Raw genomic sequence first — 22495 nt, 5'->3', positions numbered from 1 at the left:
GGTTGTAAATACCTCTGCTGTCTGGTTACTTTCTCTATATTGACGTGTATCGGTGCCATTGCCTTCTTCGCTCGCATTAAATACTGCTATTTAACGTCCTTCCTGATTGGAAATCAAGAATGGTTGAAGTTAAAAAGAGCTACTTAGAGATTAGAGAGAAAAAACTGACAATATAGGGTTACTTTTCTTTTTCATTGCTTGAAAAATCCTGACCACAGAATAATGACAACAACAATGACAATAAAACAAGGGTTGACTTGAAAAGACCCCAAAATGCAACCTCACTTCCACGAAATACACCCCGGAAACTAATTCTTGCAGACCAACGAGGCTCTGGTGTCTCGACCCAAGGCAGTATAATCCTCTATGGGGTCGTGTTGTGCTGTGTTTGTTCTTTTGTGTGCTGAGTGTCCCTTTACAGCCTCACCTCTTAACCTAGGTAAGAAAATTTTAGTCCTCACGGACAGTAGCCTTAGTTGTGGAAGGCAGTGAACGACAGTATTAGTTTCAGAAATTGATTCAGGAAGTTTTGAACAGATATACAAGTATTTTTTTCTTGTCAGAGTCCTCCCTTTCATTTTGTTTGGTTTGAGTTGCTGTTTTAAGTCCACTTTATGCACAGTAAGGCTAATCGGGACTGGACCTACAGTTTAAAGTGTGATCCGAACCACTTGTGCCTCCACCGGGTATCGAACCAGGGACCCCTTGGCTACAAGGCAATGACGCCATCGGGGAGGCTCCCTTTCATTTTGTAGTTAAGGGACATTACCTCCAAATTGCGCGACGGGTACAAATAATCTATGTGGTGGCATACATTGGCGTAGCAACATATCGGGAGGCCATGGGCGACATTAAAATATGAGGTCCCCTTACATTCTTTAAATTTGGAATCTCAATTATGTGAATGTATACAAAATTTTCAGGCATATGTCAATAAAATATTATCAAACTTAAAAATAATAATAATAATAATAATAACTGATTACGAATCAATATCAGGATTAATATAATATTTTCTCCATAGAGCCTTCTTTCGTTTTTCTTTATCTTTTGGAAACAATTGAAGAAACCTTGATTGTAATTTTCTTTCAAGATGAAATCATTATTATTTTGATCCAGTGCGTGTTTGGTATTTCAGAACTGCATGTAAACGCCAGTTGCAACACTTTTCCTTATATTCTTTTTCAAATATTTCAACAGTGACCCGGTAAACTTTTCTTCTGCTCTGCTCTTTCATCCTACTCCGGATGGAAATTTTATTCCCACAACGCTATCTATCTCTATCCGACATTACTGATAATTGTAATATCACTACACGATTTACCATTATCTGGATGCACCCACCTACTGTAGTGGACACTAAATAAGCCAAACAAAGCGAAGATGCTACGAATCGCTTGTTACAGCGCACGGACAACGTTCAGTGTCCTTAAACGCTAACTTCCAAATTTCCTTAATAAAACGCACACTCGAACAACAATCACAGATTCGATACAACGAGAAATTATTTAATTTATAGCTCATTTAAAGCGTCATGGCTTCTATAATCAGACTGCTACCTTCCGGTTTACTTAAAAATATAAATACTTGACACATTCATTCAAATTGTAAGTTTTAATTAGAATTTATAACGGAGTAAAAACAGAATGTTGTAGTTTTATCACCCACAATAATTAGCCTTTCCATCTATTTTTCTCACTTCTATCTATTGCAATTTTTTGTATGAGCCACATGGGGCGTGAGGCCCTATCAGGTGTGAAGCCCCGAGCAATCATTTAATGAATTGTGGAGGGTTTGTAGTCCATAAAGAAGTCACTCTTGTTTCAAGAATAGCTTCAGATCCTTTGTATAAAATAAGTTGTGGTATTTAGTATTGGTACATGAGACCGGCTTTTGAAAAAGTGGGAATATAATCAAAATGTCCATCAGCTATTCATGGATTTCAAAAAAGCATATGATTCGGTCAAAAGAGAGAAATTATATAATATATTAGTAGAGTTTGGAATACCTAAGAAGCTTGTTAGTATGATAAAAATATGCACCAGTGAAACAGAAAGTAAAATTCTTGTGGGTATTAATGTGTCTGATAAATTTGCAATTCATGATGGGTTAAAACAAGGTGATGCATTATCTCCATTGCTCTTTAATTTTGGTTTAGAATATGCTGTTAGGAAGGTAAAAGAAACTAAAGAAGGACTAAAATTAAATGGCATGACTCAGTTGTTAGCATATGCAGATGATGTAGACTTATTAGGGGATGATATAAATACAATTAAGAATAATGCTAAAATATTTTTCAAAACTGCTAAAGAGATAGGTTTGGAAGTTAACAAAGAGAAAACTAAATATATGCTTACATGACGAAACCAAGTGTTAGGTAATAATCAAAATCTAATTATTGATAACAACTCGTTTCAACCAGTTTCCAAATTCAAATACTTAGGAGTAATGTTAACAAATGAAACTTATATTAAAGACGAAATAAAAAGTAGGCTTATTTCAGGAAATGCATGTTACTTCTCTCTTCATAAACTTTTGTCTTCTCGTTTAATATCAAAGAAACTAAAAGTTAAAATATTCAAAACAGTAATTTTGTCTGTAGTATTATATGCGTGTGAAACTTGGTCCCTTACATTGAAAGAAGAACATAAATTGAGAGTATTTGAAAATAAGATCCTTAGGAAAATCTTTGGACCTAAAAGGGATGAGGAGACAGGTGAGTGGAGAAGGTTACATAATTTAGAACTACATAATTTGTATTCATGTCCAGATATTATTAGAATGATTAAATCAAGAAGACTTAGGTGGGCAGCCCATGTGGCGCGAATGGGAGAGGAAAGAGGAGTTTACAGGATTCTTGTTGGGAAACCTGATGGTAAGAGACCTGTAGGAAGGCCGAGACGAAGATGGAGGGACAACGTTGAGATGGACCTAAAGGAAATCTGTATGGATGGAAAAGAGTATATAGACCTTGCTCAAGATAGGGAAAGATGGAAGGCCTGTGTTGCTGCAGCCATGAAATTTCGGGTTTAAGAAGGCTAGAGAGTTAGTTAGTTAGTTACATGAGACCGGATATGCAACAGCGGCAAGAGTTCACCAGCGAAGAATTATCCATTCACGATTCCGAAAACAAATCTCAAACTTGATTACGAGAAGGATTCCGTGTTCTAAGATTTGATAGAATTCCATGTTTGGAAGGGTTTGCGAAGGCCAGTACTCATGGACGTCCGCAGGATTTTTTCCAGGGAGGGGAAAGGAAGGTATTTTTTCCAGGGGGAGGCAAACGAAGGCAAATTTTCACCAAAAGTAGTGTTGTTCCATAAAAACATTGCTTTAATTTGAATTTATGGTGTTCATGCAATAATTAACACATATTATTGTGGCTAAAATGAAATTATATGTGTGAAATACATTTTTTTTGGTTGACTTTCACTTTCCAGGGGGGAAGCACGGCCCCCCCTTGACCCCCTTCCGGACGCCCATGCCAGTACTCTATCTTGAACTATTCTGATACAGAAATTTTATATTTTGTCTGTTCTTTTTAATATTGGTTTCACAAGCCATGGACCAAAAAACGAAAATTGTATTAAAAATGGGAAAAATTCACGCTGTGAAGTAGATTTTGAGGGCAGAAGCTTGGGTGATAGCTTTAAATTAATCCAAGATGTTTTAATGGGTTTGGAAGTTATGGTAATCACGAATACAAAAAGACTGAGAAATGAATTTATTTCTGTGCAATGAAACTGTTCATTACAATGAAGGAAATCCAAGGTAACTTTTTGGACAAACGCTCAAAGACATTTCTTTCCAAACATTTTCTTATCCACACCATTGGTTATGCGGAAGTGTGTTCAGACTGGTGGCGGACATGTGGAGAAAGTTTTTCGTTAAGAAAATGAGTTCTCGCAATAGTTCCAGGCTTTATGGTGACCCGGTACACCTTGGTAATGGCTTCATTTGACATTAAGGAACATTTGTAGACGGCAGGGAAATGCAAAGGGCAGATAAAAAAATATTGGATTTCGGATAGCCACCCTTATCATTTCCACCATCTTACTGCTCATACCAGTCTGTCAGTGATTGAAGTAGGGTTGCCAACCTAGACATAACGCTATATATTGACTTTCATTTTTTCATTTCCATGCATATGTGTGATCGATTTTTTTTTAAAAAAATGTACGCTCATTTAATCTTTACCTAACGTGGTGTAAATTGATCTTTTCGGAGTTAATCTTCACCAACTCTTAGGAAAATTAATTTATAGTGATTGATAGCGCTGCCGGGTACTTTCTTCCTAAATATTATGAGAGTATGTAGCTATGACGTTAAAAAAACATAGAAATTATGTTTGAACACGCAGATTTTATTGGAGGAGAGAGGAAAAACGTCTTGTGAAAAGTGTGCAATTTCAGTTAGTAACACTGTAATTCTCACAGTGGGAAAATTCTCAGTGATTTACTGCGTTACTTCACCGCGAACTATTAACAAAATAATCGAACGGAAGAGAATGTGAAAAAGGATAATTCAGAATGCTCCAGGAAATGGCGAAAAATATTAGATACATGTGTGATTGCTATAACCGACATGTAACAATAATGTTCAAACAACGAAGCTTATTACATCATTAGATGTTGGTGTTAGTGTGAGTACCATGCTCGCATTTATGGTTAGGGTCTATCGGGTTCAAACCATTCCGACTGGCACTAATTATGCCGTGTTTTTTTTAAAAAATTCGAACTGCATAGGGACCTGAAAAAAATAATAAACCTATACATATTCTAATTAGTCGGAAAAAAGGAGTACCTACATATGTACAGAATAACTTCAAAGAACGACTGTTCTATATCGTCAAGTGGCTACTATGCTAGTCAATGAAGAGGCAAATAACTAATTTATGTAGCACCTAAAAAAAATATTGCATGGTTCATAAAATTTGCATAGAACAAATCGAAGTTAACATTTAAAGTGTCCAGACAAATATTTAATTTTCTTAACTTAACTAGACAAGGTTAAATATTATTATTATTATTATTATTAATAATAATAATAATAAATGCTCAATTCCTAGGGTCACTGAACTCCTTCCAGTGATTGGGTATACAGTGCCTTTCACGGCCGAGGTGGCCGTGGAGCGGCGGCTAATACCCCAGGAAGTAAATTCACGTCTGCCGGCAAACTGGATGCAACATTCACGAAACTGAAATCGCTAGCTATGTAATGAAATAATCTCGTACAATTACATTGACAGTTACAATTGAAATGAGCACGTAGCTTGTTACAAGAGGGGTTGGAAATTATGTCCTGCTGCATCCACACATTTACGGCATACTTATAGACGGTGTTAAAGGCGGAGCTACTGCGGAGCATGCGCACTCGTCTGGTCTCCCTCGAACATCCGGTTACGCTTAGGATGCTATGGACGTTAATATGAAAGGGCAAAGTGGAGATTCTTTTACAAGGAAATAGGGTGTCAGCTGTGTAGCATATGGTTGCACAGTTCGGTCGGGAACAAATTTATTGAGTCAAGTATCACTTCGTAGGTTTCTGAAGGACGTAGAGAGACGAAATCTGTTGATACACGCAGAACGAGAAAGGACTGGTACCCGGAAGGATTTTTACGACTTGCAATTTGTTACAAGCATGTTGATCGTTTATCTGCGTATTGTGTTGTGGTGAAAAGCACGCATCTTAGTGAGGTTTCAAAACGAAGCGACACGCAACAGCAGTGGTTCGTACCGAAGTGACAAGCGACACAGGATCATTTAGTCTATAAATAAGCATTTACCGCTCATGGGAAATCAAGTCTCAGGCGGCACAATACACGCCATTGGGAATCTGAGCGACACGTGCAGCTTGTCGTGTCGCTTCGGTTCGAAAAATTTCATTGATCACTGAGGATTCACTTTATTTTAAGTGGCACGGAGATTACACACCGAAGCGACAAGCAATAGCCCCTTTACTCTAAAGGAAACAATTCATCTTGCATACGAGTACAACAGAGCGAGGCGACACGATGTATGGTACTGAGAAAACAGCAGTCCAGTCCAAGCGACACGTAAGGAAGCTTTCAGACTGCAGCGATACGTGTCTCTTGGAAATCAATATTAAAAAATAAACAATACCTTCCGAACGACAAATTGCAGGTGTCGCTTGTCGCTCGGACTGGGCCGCTTTATCAATACCGTGCATTGTGTTGCCCCGGCCTGTTATTTGCGCAAGCGTGACTTGTGAATGGTTTGCTTTAGATCGAATGTTTCTGTGCGAAACCCCGATATCGCTTGTCGCTTCAATCTGAAAACTCCCTTGTTGCTTGAAGTAAATTCGTGCAAGTGAAAGTGGCATGCCATATCATAGGTTTTTCCTAAATCGCTCAGGCGGAAAGGCGACGTTGAAAGCACATATATTTACTAGCATTTGTTACTTTGTGTCATTACTTCTGCAGATTTGTTGGCAAAGATTCACTTAAGCATACTTTATAATATAATAATATCACTTGTTTTATAGAATTATATTTCCCTCACTTTTTCCATTTACAAAATAATTCAATATATCTAAACGTTCATCGTGCGTGTACATGAGATACTTGTATGTACGTAGATTCTGTGGTACGTAGTGTGCTATACAACTGGCGGCCACAAAGACACGTCATATTTTAATAATCTGCTCTGCAGTTGATCATCCGACGGATTATAGACGTCCACTTCTTCATAGTAGAACTTTAACAAATACAATTCTTGACTATCGTCGCATAACTAATGAAAACAAGTGCTCATTTCTTACTTCGTATGCTGGTGAATATGCACTGGCAACAACGGGGACCGGCCTAAACCGGAAGTTCCGGGGGGACCGGGCAAGACCTCACCAATGTTTATGTTTACATTTTTAACACGGTCTATAGGAAATTTTCACTAACACGTATCAGTCCCTCTTCCGAAATTGCTTCAATTTCTCTCCTGATATTTTCTTTCAATTCTTCTAATGTATGGTTTCAGGTTTAAAAGCTTGGTAGCTCCCCACGCAGAAGTAATGGAAATGTGTGTTTCTTGTGCAAGGCGCCGAAAGGATTTTTGGGGAGTATGTTCCAATCGTCCACATCTTCTGGCAAGTCAAGTCACGTATTCGAATTAAGCACACAAAGGTCCGTGAAAATCTATAACGGTGGCGTTAAAACACAAACTTTCATTTCTCACTACTTACTGGTGACGAGTGTAGCTATACAAGTATCAATCGTAGGTTAAACTGTTAAACTCCTTGCAGAGCCGGCCTTGGATGGTGCGGGCCCTGAGGCATACAATATACTCGGGGCCTAAAACCAAACTTTTTGAGAGGGTTGAAAAAGTTAGAGATTTTTGTTCCTTAGTCTGAGGGTGTCCTATACGATGGCAATATAAACATTATTGCAATTAATAAACAATTAATTTATAGGTATATTTCGTATTATTGACGAAAGGCAACAAACAGAACATGTTGAAGGTTAAAATGAAGAATTAAAGCATGCTACTAAAAGTACCTAAATTAGTGTTTTTCTTCGTTTCCAGTGTGCCAATGGGATCCATGATTATTACTGTGACTATTTTCATTAATTTTTCTCTTACATCCTGTGTTTTTAAGCGATGGATTTTCATGTATGCTGGTGCAGAAGTTGTCAACAGCTTGATTTGAGTTTTCTTTTAATTCTTGAAGCTCTTATTGGGTCAAATAAAGTGCACAAACATGGTGATGGACAATTTGTACGGTAATACTCATGGATCCCACTGTACGACGCATACAACTAGGTGGGTTGAATATCACACATCAAAACATTCAACAACATTTTCTACCATAATTTCCTTTTTGTTTACTTTTCATTGGATTTTGACGCTGTAGTGAATTTATATTGTTTGACATAAAATAATATTTTCATTTCATGATTTTATTATATAATTAAACGAAAAATGCATATTAACTATTGTTGACTGTAGAACATGATTTTCAGCAATTTTGACTACTTTTAACTATGTCAAGACAATTCATTATGTCAGAAAACCTCGCAGAAGTAGCTTAATTGGAAGCGGCAGCAGCGTCATATAAACTCGTAATAACTGTACACCAACTATTATTTTTATATGCCGTTGGGACCCTAAAGAGGCGGGAGGGAAGTTGCCCTTTCTGTTCAAATTTATGACTGCCTCCTTCCTACATGAATGTGATTTCATGCAGATATTTGATGACGTTGTAAATATAATTGAATTAAAATCTATTAATAAACATTTTCTTAAATGTCATTCAGTGGTTAATTTATATCAAAGAAACTATTAAAAAAATAATTAATTTCGGTTGGTTCAGACACTGACAGAAGTAATATTAGTACGCAATAATTTTCGGGTTACGAATACATGTATTCCACCCTGGGCTTATTAAAATTGGTTAGGTGACGTCCCTTGAAGCCTTGAAATGAAGCAGATTTATCGGGAAGATATTTCGTGGTGAAAAATTGTTGCACAGCCCTCGCAATTTATAACACATGGACCCACTAGTCGTTAATATCACATATGTGCATGCCTAGAGCTAAACCTGTTCTCGCATTTACGGCAACTACAACCTTAAACGACATGACAAATTGCTCATCCAACAGCTACATAACTTTCGACGTGCAGGGAGTGGACTCCAACATGACGTCGCTTCAGAAGAGCTTTAAATCTTCCAAATGCATCACGGTGACGTGAAACTCGACATTCCAACATACAGGATGGTCCAAAAAAAATTACTCACGATTTTCAAGTCGGTCCATCCCGTAGTAATTTAATGACGCGTGTGTTGTGAGCGTGTCTGTCTGGTAATTGCACGTGTTGCGGCGCATGATAAATATGATAATGGTGCATCCGTCTTTAGGCTCCTTAATCAAGGCGTGCGCCTTTTATGACCTTGTCATCATATGTCCATGTTCTTAGTCCCAGTTTGGGGGTAGGTGTTTCTTTATAAGCATCCTTTCAACAATTTCATCTAATCTTGGCCGCAATTGGCCAGTGTGTGGAAGAAAAGCGACGGAAAATAAGGAGAAAACACACCAACTAGGCGTACACGATACATAATAATTTGAGAGAATAAAGAATGAAAGTTCAATGACACAGAAAAAAACTCTGCCCCCAAAATAAGGCATTAGTATTGGTTAACGTAAGTGTATTCAGACCAACTATGCCCCATACGAATGAGGTCGATCGATATATTCGCAATTTTTCTTCACGAGGATAACGTTCATTGGTGATGAGTGAACTAGAAGGAAGGTGCTAACATTTTCAACATAGTTTATTATTATAATTTGGAGTTGTACAGGTTTGACTTGTTATTACAAGTTTAACTAAAACATTCAAAAATTTCTACTTATACATCTTTACCGGTTTGACATTCCAGAATATAAAAGATAGACCTAGACCTGTTGTTGATACAATACATAAGTTGACACGAGCTTTCAAAACCAGCAATCAGATTTAGCTAACATTAATAGTTCTCGAGTTTCCGCCAGGTGCCATACTGTATGACGGCACATAAAATGAAGTCCAGTCTCGATCAGCCTATCTGTGTATAAAGTGGAGTTAAAGCAAAACTCTTATCTAAAGTGTTCTTTAATTATATTGACAATCCGTGGAAGTATTTGGAAGTGAAGATTTTGATTGATGGGAGTTTCTTTATTTTGCTTCGCTTTTTGTGCCACTTTTGGCTAATTTGCGAAGATTAGGATGAGTGATGATATGATGAAATTGAGGAGTGGACACTCACAAACATCCATGCCCAGGCCGGATTAGACCCCGGGACCCCTGGCGTCGTGGCGCGATGTGTTAACCACTCCGCCACGGGGACCGGCACAGTTCAAATAAGAGTTACTTCTTTCGAGTAACATAAGTGCAACTTGTTACTTTTATTTTCAAACGAGTAACTTTGAATTGTTCCAAGTATAAAGGTTTATTTTGAATATTCTTGACTCTATGTTATCATATTTAATACATGTTTATTGTAATTTAATGAAAATTTATCGTTAATCAGATGGTCGCTACTTGCAGTGATACTAGCAACTCATTGCATGTACGAGTTAACCTTGTATAAAGTGGCTGAAAAAGTAACTTTTATATTTCGAAAAGGGTAACTGTAATTGAGCTACTTTGTAAGCGAAGTAACAGTAACTGTAACCCAGTCACTATTAAAACTAACTTTCCAAAGAGGGTCATAACCGAACATTGGAAGCTTCTTTCCCATACTTCTACTTGGGAGTTCAATTGCCTTCATTAAATATTTCCCTAAGGCTGAATCTACACAAGGTTATAATTTCAAACATGAACACGTTGTTCTTTCCAGCCCAAATCAGCTCCTGCCACCGGCATATCTGAACGCATCACCGTCGCAGACCGTGACAATGGTGGTCTATCTTTTCCTTCTTGCCAGAAACGAAGCGAAGATTCGACAGAAGCACTAGAGGCAGAGGAAGAAGAAGACGAACGAAGGTCTTTGATTACAAACTCGTTTCGTGCTTATTAAGAAAATGTCTAGATCTTTCTGGATTGCAAGTAAGTAGCCTGTGGCAGCATGTTGGTTCGTGCGCTACCGGGACGAGAGAATACCACTATCTGGGCGAAGGCAAATGTGGCCATCAAACTCTTCATTAGGAAGCCATTTCGGTCTTGCAAAACATCCAGATGATGCGATAGAATTTCAGTGCACTCCCTGCAGCTTGTTTTCAATTGAAACTATTAAGGTTTCGGTGATATATTTCCCTAATGAAACCACCGTTATTGCTTTGAAAATAGCTATAGCTGCGGGCCTGCTAAAAACTTCACTGTTTCTCATGTGCAAAGCTAGGAATTTCTTTGGCATGGAAATTCATATCGATTTGCTATTTGATAGAGCATATTTTCACTATTTGTGGTCATATTCGGCATATTTTTATTTTATTTTAAAAAGCATGAACTTTCTTTCATTAGTCCAAGTGGAAAGAATTTTTCACCCTCATCATCGATGTTAACCTAGAGGGGCAGAAAAGTTACATAATAAAGAGTGGGGCTCGGGAACCGGACGAATTTGAAATAGTCATTACAAAGTTAATTTTTGCTGGGAAAAAAAATGTTTACAGAAATATATAGTGAAGATCATAGCATTTTATGATAGACAGTCAAATGTTCCGTTACTAGTAGTTACTAGCAGTTTTGTTTTGTGTTGGAATGAAGACATGGTGTTGTTGATGAGTGATGAAGCTCACTTCCACCTAAATGGTTCTGTAAATAAACAGAAGTGTCGCTACTGGGCTGTGGAAAATCCCCGACAACTTAATCAGAAACCCCTTCACAGCTAAAAAGTGACCGTGTGGTGCGCTGTAGGAAATCGACAGAGACATGCTGCAGAAAGTAGAGCCAATTTCCATGACCGCCTTCAAATTTGCATCCGCGAAAGTGGACGCCATTTGGCCGATGTAATTTTTCGCACATGAATAGCATAAAATGCTATGATCTTCACTATATATTTCTGTAAATATATTTTTTACCAGCGAAAGTTAACTTTGTAGTGACTGTTTAAAATTCGTTCGGTTCCCATGCCCCACCTGTATGACCAATATAGACCGGGAAAATAGTAATCCATATGAAGGGTATCCATCCACTCCATCAGTATGCACGAGATAAAGACAAGGGTTGCATTCCAACTTTTCTTCTATTTGGAAAGTTCCTCGTGATATTCTGAACAATTGTCATTACACGAACATCCATTGGGGTGTAAGGGGTGACCTGAGAAACCACTCAAAAGTCAAACTTACTTTTCCGTAGTATACTTCAGTAACTACTAGGCCAACGAGGCTCTGGCGCCTGAACTTATGGCCAGTACAATCCTCTGCAAGGCGGTGTTGCCCTGTGTTTTTCCTTAAGTGTGCTGAGTTCCCCTATACAGCCTCAGCTTTTGGCCACAGCATGGAGACTTTATGGAGACTCAGAAAGCGTATAGCTTTAGTTGTGGATAGTGGACTAGGACAATATTAGTTTTAAAAATTGTCTGAGGTAGTTTTTAACGAACGTATTTAGGGCCCTGTCTCTCATTTTGTTTCATTTAAGGTTCTTATCCCCATATTGAGTGACGGGCACAAGTTATTTATGTGCTGATATGCCCATAATTTTAAAATCAACTTCTCTTCCACTGGTGTCTGCCTGCACACACAACTATAGTGGAACCACAAGCGAGAAAACCTGCCCAGACCAGCGACTCCTGTGTGCACCATACTCCCGCGTGGAGGGGAGGGGGAGAGTGGAGCATGGTTCCTTATAGCCAAAGCTGAACGGAAGAAGTGAAAGGTGCGCGGAGACTATTCGTCGAAGGTTCTTTTCCTTGTGGTCGCTCTATGGTATAACCATGTGTATAACCCTCAATGAGGCTCGTATTAAATTGGCGAAAGAACAATCAAAATTTTACACCGACCTCCGTGATGAAGTGATTGTCGTAGCACATGCTACGACGCCAGGGGTCCCGAGTTCGAATCCCGGCCTGGGCATGGGTGTCTTGTGAGAGTGGCCCTTCCTCAGTTGCATCCTCATCGTCACGATTAGTCAAAAGTGACAAAAAAGCGAAGTAATATAAAACAAAACAATCACGAACATCCATCAAGGCATCTGCTCAACATTTACTTGGATCTAAGAGCACTGTTGTACCACTAGCCCTCGACCCTACCGTCCAAACAAAGTGATGAAAACCCTAGTTTGGAAATCACAATTAACTTCCGAAAGACCTATGATATTAGCCAAGAACTGCAACACAACAGAATTGGAATATTTCCAACGTTACTAAACATCTGTTGCCTTCACATTTTCTACACGCACCTTGGGCACGCTTTACGGATTAAGAAGTCTGGACATCAGCATGCCGACCACGATGCATAATCCATCTGCATTAAAAAAAAAAGAGCACATTGGAAAGGATTATTGCACAATGCAGCGTTTCTGCGATCACCTGAACATTGTTGTGCTCTATTTTAGCGACGAGATAACTGACCGCTGGCATTCAAGGTGAGCACACTCACTCCTGCAAAAAAAGTTATGAAGTCATTGTGTTGTTCTAGAAGATACGGGTTTCCAGGCACCTGTGCAAGGCGGCCTTGCCTTTCGTGAGTGTCAGAGAGGATTATGCGCTGAATCGCGTATATGGGTACTTTAGAACTGGTGCCGTACTTCATTACTATTTATCTGAATTCAGTCAAATCTTTTTGTTTAAATGGTGAGGATGAGTGATGGACATCTGCAGGATTTTTTCCAGGGGGAGGCAAGAAAGGTATTTTTTCCCAGGAGGAGCTTAGGTGATAACTAGGACCCGGCACTTTATGTCCGATAAAACTGCAAATTGTGTCACAAAAATATATATCAAAAAAATTAAAAATATGTATTGGAAAAATACTGAAAATATGGAGAGGTTCACTGCAATTATTATAAGTTTCATTTACTACAATGTCAGAATTACACCTTTGTGGAAAATAAAGTGTAATAGGCATTTCCCTTCAGCTCTGGTAAATCAAGGAAATCAATACACAAACACGACTTTTTTATGCAGCTTTTTAACTACATAGAATTTGAAAAACAGCCTAACTTTTAACTGATTGTTGTGAGAAGCGAAAAAGGTAAAGAAATGAGAACAAGTGAAACTTGTTTACGATGATTCTCGTGCCTGAACAACAATAACTGAGAACATTTTTCCTAAATAATGTTCAAAAGGTTATCAATTGTCGGCGGGATTAAAAAGAAAGTGGGGTATTATTGTTCTGTATTACTTAGTAAGAAAGATGGCATCTGCTTTTAATTTCTTAGTCTGTAATTTCCGTATCTTGCCATCAATAATATAAACTATCCATTGCGCTAAAGGTACGAAGAATAAATTATAAAATAACCGATCATATACAAGACAAGTACGAAATCATACAGAAAAATGTCTTATTACGAAAAAATTGAAGAAATATGTAAAAACGAGAAATTGGTAAAATATGTCAAAATATGCCTTATCAAGTCCTATTTCGGCTGATTTTCATCAGATGCGTAAAGATCTCCCCCAATATTCGATCCGATAAAAAAAAGTTATAACTTAAATTTTCGGCTCCTAGTGATGACATGGTGAAAACATCCATGCCCAGGCCGGGATTCCAACCCGGGACCGCAATCTTTTGTTGCATTTTAATAATGTTTTAGGTCCTCTAACGGCAGTTTGTTCCTTCATGGTTGTTTCATGTATCACGTACAAATAAAAATCAACGTTTTAGTGTATTTCTGCTGACGTGCAAAGGAAAGAGCAGGCTTCATCTTGTTGCCTGGTCACGGATAGTGACAGGAGATTGAAAATAAACTCCAGCAACAGTACTTACACAAGTACCTAGTTCTTTTGTTATTTACGAAAAATTAAAGCATATATATTAATATTTAAGGCAATTTTGTGTGTTTGTCTTAAAATTATGTCATTTTAAATAATTGAGCGGCTTGGGAGTAAAATTTGATAACCTACACTCGGTTCAAAATTGAGTTAACATTGGATTCAGTTACTAGTAGAGAGTCTAAAATTGCTTTACAACAGTGAACGAAGTTGCTTCAGTAGTTGCTGAGAGCCAGAAACACACGGGGAAACATCTGGGTACCCCATAAGCCACAATGGGACGATCATTCACCTGCGTTTTACTCTGTTTCATACTTTTGTTGGTTATCAAGTTTTACTCCAGAACCGCTCAATTTTAAGGTCATTTTATAGGTGAGACTTGTAAAGTCATCGAAGTCGGAGTTCTGTTGCGACTGTCTTCCCTCCCCCTCAGAGGCGTCTCGTGAACGCATGCGGTGCATGCTGCGCATGCGTTCACGAGACGCCTCTGCTCCCCAGTTAGTTTTAAAACTAACAATAAAATGTCAATTAACATGGAAGAAAATAGAAATGACCCCCTGTGTGACGTCTAACCTCGGGCGAAAAATATAATCTGCCACTGATTTTAGATTTTCAAAAAATATATATCTAATGTATTATATGCTTCACGTGTTGCTTGTCGCTTGCGTGTCGTTCGAACTAGGCCGTTGCCTCAATGTTGTTTATCTTGTCGCTTCGGTCTGTTGGTGGGGCATGCGTGGCGAATGCTTGCTTTTAGGGAGATTTCAGACCGACGCGACGCGCGTTCGATTGATGATATCATCAAGCGACACGTGTCGCTTCGGTGTGAATTCTCCCTATAAGCAAGCATTCACCGTGAACACAGACCGAGGCGACACGATGCACGCCATCGAGAAAACTGCCCAGCCAGAGCGACCGCGTGCAGCTTGTCGTATCGCTTCTGTTCGAAAGGTTGCATTGATTACTCCGAGTTCGCTTCCAAGCGACACGTGTTGCTTGTCACTTCGGTCTGAAATCTCCCTTAAGGTAGCCTGGAATTGAGCTGGAACAAGCATGTAATCCGCTCTGGACAAGAACTTTCATTTCCGAGGGACAAGACAGGGAACTTAGAGCATTGGAAAACGGCCTTGATATCGTAACAAGCAGCGACAAATCATCTCATTAGGTAAATGAAATGTAACTGGTTGGTTGAGGCAATTCGCGAAGTGCACGCTGCGTTCGATGAAAAGGGGATAATAAGCCGTAACTGATTCGGACGACAATAAAATTGTAATACCAGAGGTACTTACCACTGGACTGGAGTAGCGATGGTCGCCTTTGGAAACCTACAAGAAAGAAGAAGAAGAAATCAGAACGAGGCACCTTACATCCAATCGGAACAGTTTCTTATAAGGACGTCTACATTATGTTTAGAAGTGTGTTTTTCTATTTAACTACACAGGGTGTCAAATGTCAGGTTACATATCTTCAACGTGTGCACCTTGAACATCAATGCATTTGTGCGCGCGACGTTTCCAGTTCTACAGAACATCCGGCATAATCATGTCTTCACATTACACAATGTATTCCTTCAGATGCTGTATGTTCTGAATCTAAGTTGACGAGCGCCTTTAAATGACACCAACGGGAAATATCCATTGGTGTCAGGTCTGGAGACCGCGGTGGCCACTCAGGAAAATCATCTCCACACTTCCGTCTTTTGTCAACATCTTCCGTCGCTGTCAGAAACTTCCTGTGCAATCTGACTTTTGATAATCCGTGTAGTATTTTTTTTTACAAGTTTCACATTCCGAAGTGAAAAGAAGTGATGTGTTCGTGATTTTCATAAAGTGAACGTTGCCTTAAGGCTTAGCTATGCCTCCCTATGCTACAGTTTTCATCCTCTCTTGTAGAGTCACCGGCAATAAAATACTCGCTTACCTGCAAGGCGTTATGTGTACTGCCAAACTATACGGCGGTGCTGGAATTTGCCATGGAAAATTTACAATTAAAATCCACTTATCGCCGTAGAGTTAGGCAACACACATGACGCCTGGCAGGGAAGCTGGTATTTCAGGATGTAGGTCACCCATTTTTAATACCGGTTACTGTATCTGGCTTAATTTTATATTACGAAAAATTAGCTTGAACCAAAGAAAGAAAAGTGGTACTGCATTGCAACCTATCTGTGCATACAACTCCATTGTAGCTACTGCTTACATATTACTGTGCTTATTATACTAAGATGTATCATAAATTTAAAAATAAAATTGTGTACATATATACCGGGTGGTCCAAAAGTCCCGGAACGGTCACATATCGTGATAAATACACATGGAATCGGAAAACGAAAAAATACGTGTTTAATAAGTGAAAGAAAGCTATTCAATGATATCACACTTTATTTCCCATCCAAGGCTCCTGGAGGTCCAACTGTGAAATTTTAAATGGAAACCCCCATTTTGTATTTAGAATCGGAAAGAGTACTTCATTCCAAGTCCAACGAGCTATCAACCATCCTCCTAGCTCAATTAGGAACGGAGATATGGCGATTTTAAATTTTCGCGGGGGGGGGGGGGGGAATAAAAGTGAAAACTTCATAAAACCCAAAAAATTTAAAAAGTTCTAGCTAATTGAGCTAGAGTGAAAGCGATTGCAGATTCGGAATCTGCACGTCAAGACCTTTCAATAGAGTATATGGTAGACCCCCCTTCCAGGGGGCGGGGAATCAAGTGTGATATCATTGAATAGCTTTCCTTCACTTATTAAACACGTATTTTTTCGTTTTCCGATTCGATGTGTATTTCGCACGATATGTGACCGTTCCGGGACTTTTGGACCACCCGGTATGTATTCTTCCTATTTGTATATTTCGTGTCGCTTTTGATTGATTGATTGATTTAGTTTATTTTACTTTGCGTTTTGTGCCTCTTGGCTAATTTGCGAAGATGGGGGCGAGTGATGAAATGATGAAATTGATGAATGGACATTCACAATCAACCAAGCCCGAGCGGGATTCGAACCCGGGAGCCTTGGCTTCGCAGCGCGATGTGCTAACCACTCGGCCACAGGGTCCGGCGTGTCGCTTTTCTTTCACTTTTGCACAATCGCGACGATGTGACTAAATGATTCACAAGAAGGATTTGTATGATTGCATTTTATGTAAGGGCCTACAGGTCAAGGTGGGATCCGTACCACCATGCAATGTGCCTGCACAGGAATCGAACCACGGGACCCATAGATTACAAGGTGATGGCGTTACCTCTACGCCATGGAGGAGCTCCAAGTGGGCGAATACCTAAAAAAAATAAAAAAAATTAAAAAAAAAAACTGAAAAAAAATCTGAATTGTGTAAGAAACCATACTGATTCTCAACCTTCGTCCATCTGAATGCGAGACCACTCCTCTTCGCATTCTTTAAACGAGTTTGATGAAATTTCGTGCCCTATGTAGATTGCTAAAGCATGTTGCATTAACAAAACAGCGATCCTACCAGAGTTTATCAGAGCAAAGTAAAAAACTTTTCCAAGCTGATCTATGTTACGAGATCCGTCAACGATAAAGGCTATTATTAGCCCAGCTCCCAACCAGTTCAAGGATTGTCCCGTTCTCAGCCAACACTCCTCTCCACACACGGAAGCCTTATACTGTTGCGTCATCCCCCTTCGTTGATAGTTCCGCGTGTGTTCAGATGTTGAGAGCTGCCCGCATGTTCAGTTTTTTCGTTGGATCGCTGAAAATTGAGCATGATTCTTATCTTGTACGAACAAGGGTGAAGAAAAAACTGATGCTGGTGTGAAAATCAAGAGCTTTAATCGTTTCATGAGCAGTGTTGCCAGTTCGTTCTTAAAAAATAATAATTTCGTTATTGTTTTTGAACTCGCAGAGAGAGAGAAACAGCAACACTGGTTTTATTATTATTTACTTTACGTCGCTTTTCTGTCAATTTTGGCTAATCGCGAAGATGATGAGTGATGATACGATGAATTTGGCGAAGAAACGCTCGCAAAGAACACTCATGCCCAGGCAGGGATTCGAACCCGGGACCCCTGGCATAATAGCGCGCTATGCTAACTACTCGGCTATACGAAGGTCAGGTCTCTACAATCATATAAAAATAATAGTAAATTTGGAATAATAATTATGATTGTATAGTAACAATCATAACTACAGAGTGTTCGAAAATAATGTTTACTCTCTTTGAACGTCAATAACAGGAACACTACAGAAGGTCGTTTCATGTCCATGGTAACAAAGTTAGAACCCGAAGCCACGAGCGGTGGTGCTCTACGTGATACCTCTGTCTTGCAGCAATGGCCCTGCATCGGAGTTTCCATTGGAGGAGACTGCGTTGAAGAACACATTGGTCCAAACGATCATATTCCTCCTGACAAGCTTCCCAAAGACCCTCAATTGTGCGGTGCCGTCTGCTTCCCAGGGCTCGTTTCAACAACGGAAACCCACAAAAATCCATGGAAGAGGCATCGGGGGATTTCACAGGGATGTCTGTAAAGGGGATTGCATTAATGCCCGTTTCACGTGCCATCCGATCCATGTATGCCTGCGTGGACTTTGCCGTATGACTGGAAGCCTTGTCCTGGTGGATGACAACACGAGATGTGTCGCTGCCATAGAGAGAAGGAATATCATGTCTGTAAAGTGGCTCCAAAATATTCGTCTGGTAATAGGTTGCATTTATTTTAGCCTTTTTTCCCACTCTTCGCAGTGGAAGTTTGCCGTTATGGCAGTAACCACCAACAACCATGAACCCACGTGGAAAACTTTCAGCACATTCACGTACCCACACAGATCGACCTCTTGCATCACGTGGACGATAGTAGATGGCCCTTTTTTTTACCACATCCCGACAGATACACCCATGCTTCATCCAGGGACACCACATACTTCCAGCGGTCCCCTGCCAGATGGCGTTCGTAGAGCTTCCGACTGTTGGTCTTCCTCTCCTGGACATGTGAGGCACGCAACTTATGAACTTGAGCCTTGTGCTTCCGCACAAGTTGTAAATCTTGGGCTATGATGCGATTTACAGTTGCAGGGAAACATTGCACTGCCTGTGCAATCACTCTTTGCGTTGCAGGGTTTTCACATCGCACCAAGGATCTCACTTTCCGCACAACATCGGAGGAACGCTTGGGCTTCCGATGTGTCCGAGGCCGACTTTGACTGGTTCCAGCAACAGGTACGGTGCAAGCTCTATGGCGATTCAACACTGCATTGATGCCCTTCTTTAACACATGAAATGCTTTCATGTGGCACTGTTTAATTATGTGGCTATAACTATAACCAACGTCGGAAAGGGCACAGATGTACCCCTCCCAAAAGACTGGAATTTTTGGTGGCATATAAGCACTCACTCACACACCAACTATCGTTTTTGCAAGTCAACACACAGTAGTTTCGTCCTACTGGCTCCGGCTGCTCTGTGCTATGCCTACGTGCTGCTCCCTGGTGACCGAAATCGTTACCATCAACGTGAAACAGCCTTCTGTATTAATAGCAAGCACGATAATTTTTGGTGTCACATACCTTAAAGTTATACATGTTTAAAATGACCACCAATGGCACTAATACATTATGTGCAATCTGAACAGATCGATAAACAGCAGATACGGTTTCTGCGGGAAGGGAAGCGTAGGTTGTCTCAATTGCATGTCCCACGTCACTCAGTGTTTCTGGCTTTGTGTCGTACACAACATTCATCACAGTTCGCCACAGGTAGTAATTTAACTGTTAAATCAGGAGATCTGGATGGATATTCGCCTCTTCTTACGTTTCTCGAAAGAAAATTTTCTCACCTATGCCATTTTGTGTAACAGCTTGACAGTCTGTGACGGGACCAAAAACAAAAGAAGGCCTATATGCTCTCACACATGTTCAACATAGACATTGCAGCTTCAAATGCAAAAAGTCCAGTCAAGTTATTTTCAATGGTTTCTCTGTTATTAAAGTTCAAAGAGTGTAAACATTATTTTGGGAAACTCTGTGTGATGGTGATTAGCATGGAACGGATCTATAAATACATATTTATGTATGAAGCTGAAATCAGTTATATTTTGCATTATCTTTGAGCATCATGGCATGTAGACTCGAAAAATTCAGTTTTTATTTTCCATACGGATATTAGGTTTTGGCACATATCTTACATATTTTAGTTATTTTTACATATAATTTAAATTTCAGAACATTTCTCAACATATACTCCATATTCGTGCGATAACTTACACGTCCCTGTGTGACCGAAAGAGTTGGGTGCATTTCTTGCGAATAACTGACAAATTTGAAACACACTCCCATTAGTTCTTGCGATAATGAACACAGTTCATCTAAAGATACAACAGAAGGAAATTCACGTTCGAACACTTACAATAACATTTTGTTAATCATTGTTTTGGAAAAAGAAAATGGGAACACTTTTTGTGTTGTTTTGCAATTAATGTCAATGTAAGCGTGTAATTTGTGCAGCTCGTGTAGTGTCTTATATTATTAAAAAGGCAAATTTTTACAATTTTAAGTCCATATTTAACTCCATACTTTAGTGAAAATAACTAAATATGGGGGCCTTCAACTATTCGGGATGTAAGGAGTGACCTTCCACGTGGTACATCCAATTGTCAACCTCACTTCCACATAGTACACCCTGGACTGTTTTTTGCAGACTAACGAGGCTCTGGCGACTGGCCCTATGGCTAGTATAATTCTGTGTGTTGTCCTCTTTCTTGTCCTTATGTGTGTTGAGTGTCTGCCCCTTTACAGCCTCAGCTTTTAACCTAAGTCAGAATATTTTAAGATTTTAGTTATGCTACATTACAGTTATGTTTTTTCTTATGGTAAGGGGCTGGACTCCGTATAACGTGACGGGTGCAAAATACCTTTTAAGCTATTTCTCGTGAAATTCTAGCCTGATTTGATATATCACATAACCCCCTTTCCTTTGAAATTTTTGCGTTGAATTCAATATGGCGGTCAACAATATGCCGGATCTGCGCTTGACACACACAGCTAGGGATCTCCCTGTGCCTAACCTATTTCTTTTATGACCAATTATACCTAGGATAACTCCTTCACATTTTGTAGGGGGTGTTAAGGGACATTTGACTCTTCATAGTTCATGTAATGGGGCTTTTATCAGTCACATAGTTACACATATTATTTTGTATCTTCTGATCCCATTGCAGTCCCAGAATGATTTTTTGGTATGTTTTAGAGTATGGTATGAGGGACCAAATATATTTTTTTCACGATTTTTGGTGATGACATGTTTTGAGATATTCAAGGTCAAAAGTCAAGGTCACGTGACAAAATTATATTTTTATCCAAAGGTAGACTTGTTATATATCACTGGAAAGCTTCTTCAATTTCCTGTACAATAAGCTTTATTTGAGCTTCCTAGGCGAAATAGGGGCGGAGTTACAGCACATTTAGTATAGCTAAGCGGGCTCAAATAAGGCAATTTCTGCAAACTTTGACCTTGAATAATTTAACAATTACAAGACGCACGAGACTAAAAATTTTCATAGTTACTAAGTTCTATGCATAGTTTCAACTCCCCAAATTTCATGAAAATCGGAGATGGTGAGGTTGAAAATTGCACATATCTGTGTTGATTTGGCATGGAATGACTCTTAAGTGCTAACAGACCCAAAGTTTTATATTAGAATTCAAATTTCAACTATTCAAGCTTTATGAATACTATTACGAAAGTCTGTAACGAACAGAATCCCTCCCCCCCCCCCTTTCCTCCTGAGATAAATATGTAGAATTCTCTGTAACCTTGAGCCATGGGAAGAGAGTGAGTGAGTGGCCTTACAGGACCTACAAAACGGCAAGTGCTCGAAAGACAACAGCCCAAGAAACCTGGCGGAACATAATTGACCTATCACGACCAAGAGGACCGGCAAGTACCGGAATGTTTCTGGAACAACAGGGCTATAGCGTTTCACAATCTTCAAGCACGCAAGTTCACTTTCAACGACGCCGCCGCTTTGTTGCTTTAGAATGATCCCATCCCCCCCTTCTGAGAGAGAAAATGTATGAAAAGGGAATCGTGTTCACCTTAATGAACTCGACATGAACCACGATGAGATTTGCGCCGTATATGCTGAACTGGGCCACATAGGCACCGACTTTGGGAGGGGGA

The 22495-nt window shown here is 39.5% G+C and overlaps 1 protein-coding gene across 1 annotated transcript in view; it reads right to left on the bottom strand.

The window, feature by feature from the left end:
- LOC145996948 (uncharacterized) overlaps positions 1–22495 on the bottom strand; it is a 185549-nt gene that overhangs the window by 120301 nt on the left and 42753 nt on the right. Inside the window, exon 2 of the mRNA XM_083133534.1 lies at positions 15648–15683. Coding sequence (XP_082989660.1) covers positions 15648–15683 — 36 coding nt within the window. The remainder of the gene's footprint in view (positions 1–15647; positions 15684–22495) is intronic.

Source organism: Lepisma saccharinum, chromosome 13 (genome assembly GCF_977018435.1).
Source record: "Lepisma saccharinum chromosome 13, izLepSacc3.1, whole genome shotgun sequence".
NCBI lineage: Eukaryota > Metazoa > Arthropoda > Insecta > Zygentoma > Lepismatidae > Lepisma > Lepisma saccharinum.
This window is presented reverse-complemented; position numbering and strand designations above follow the sequence as displayed.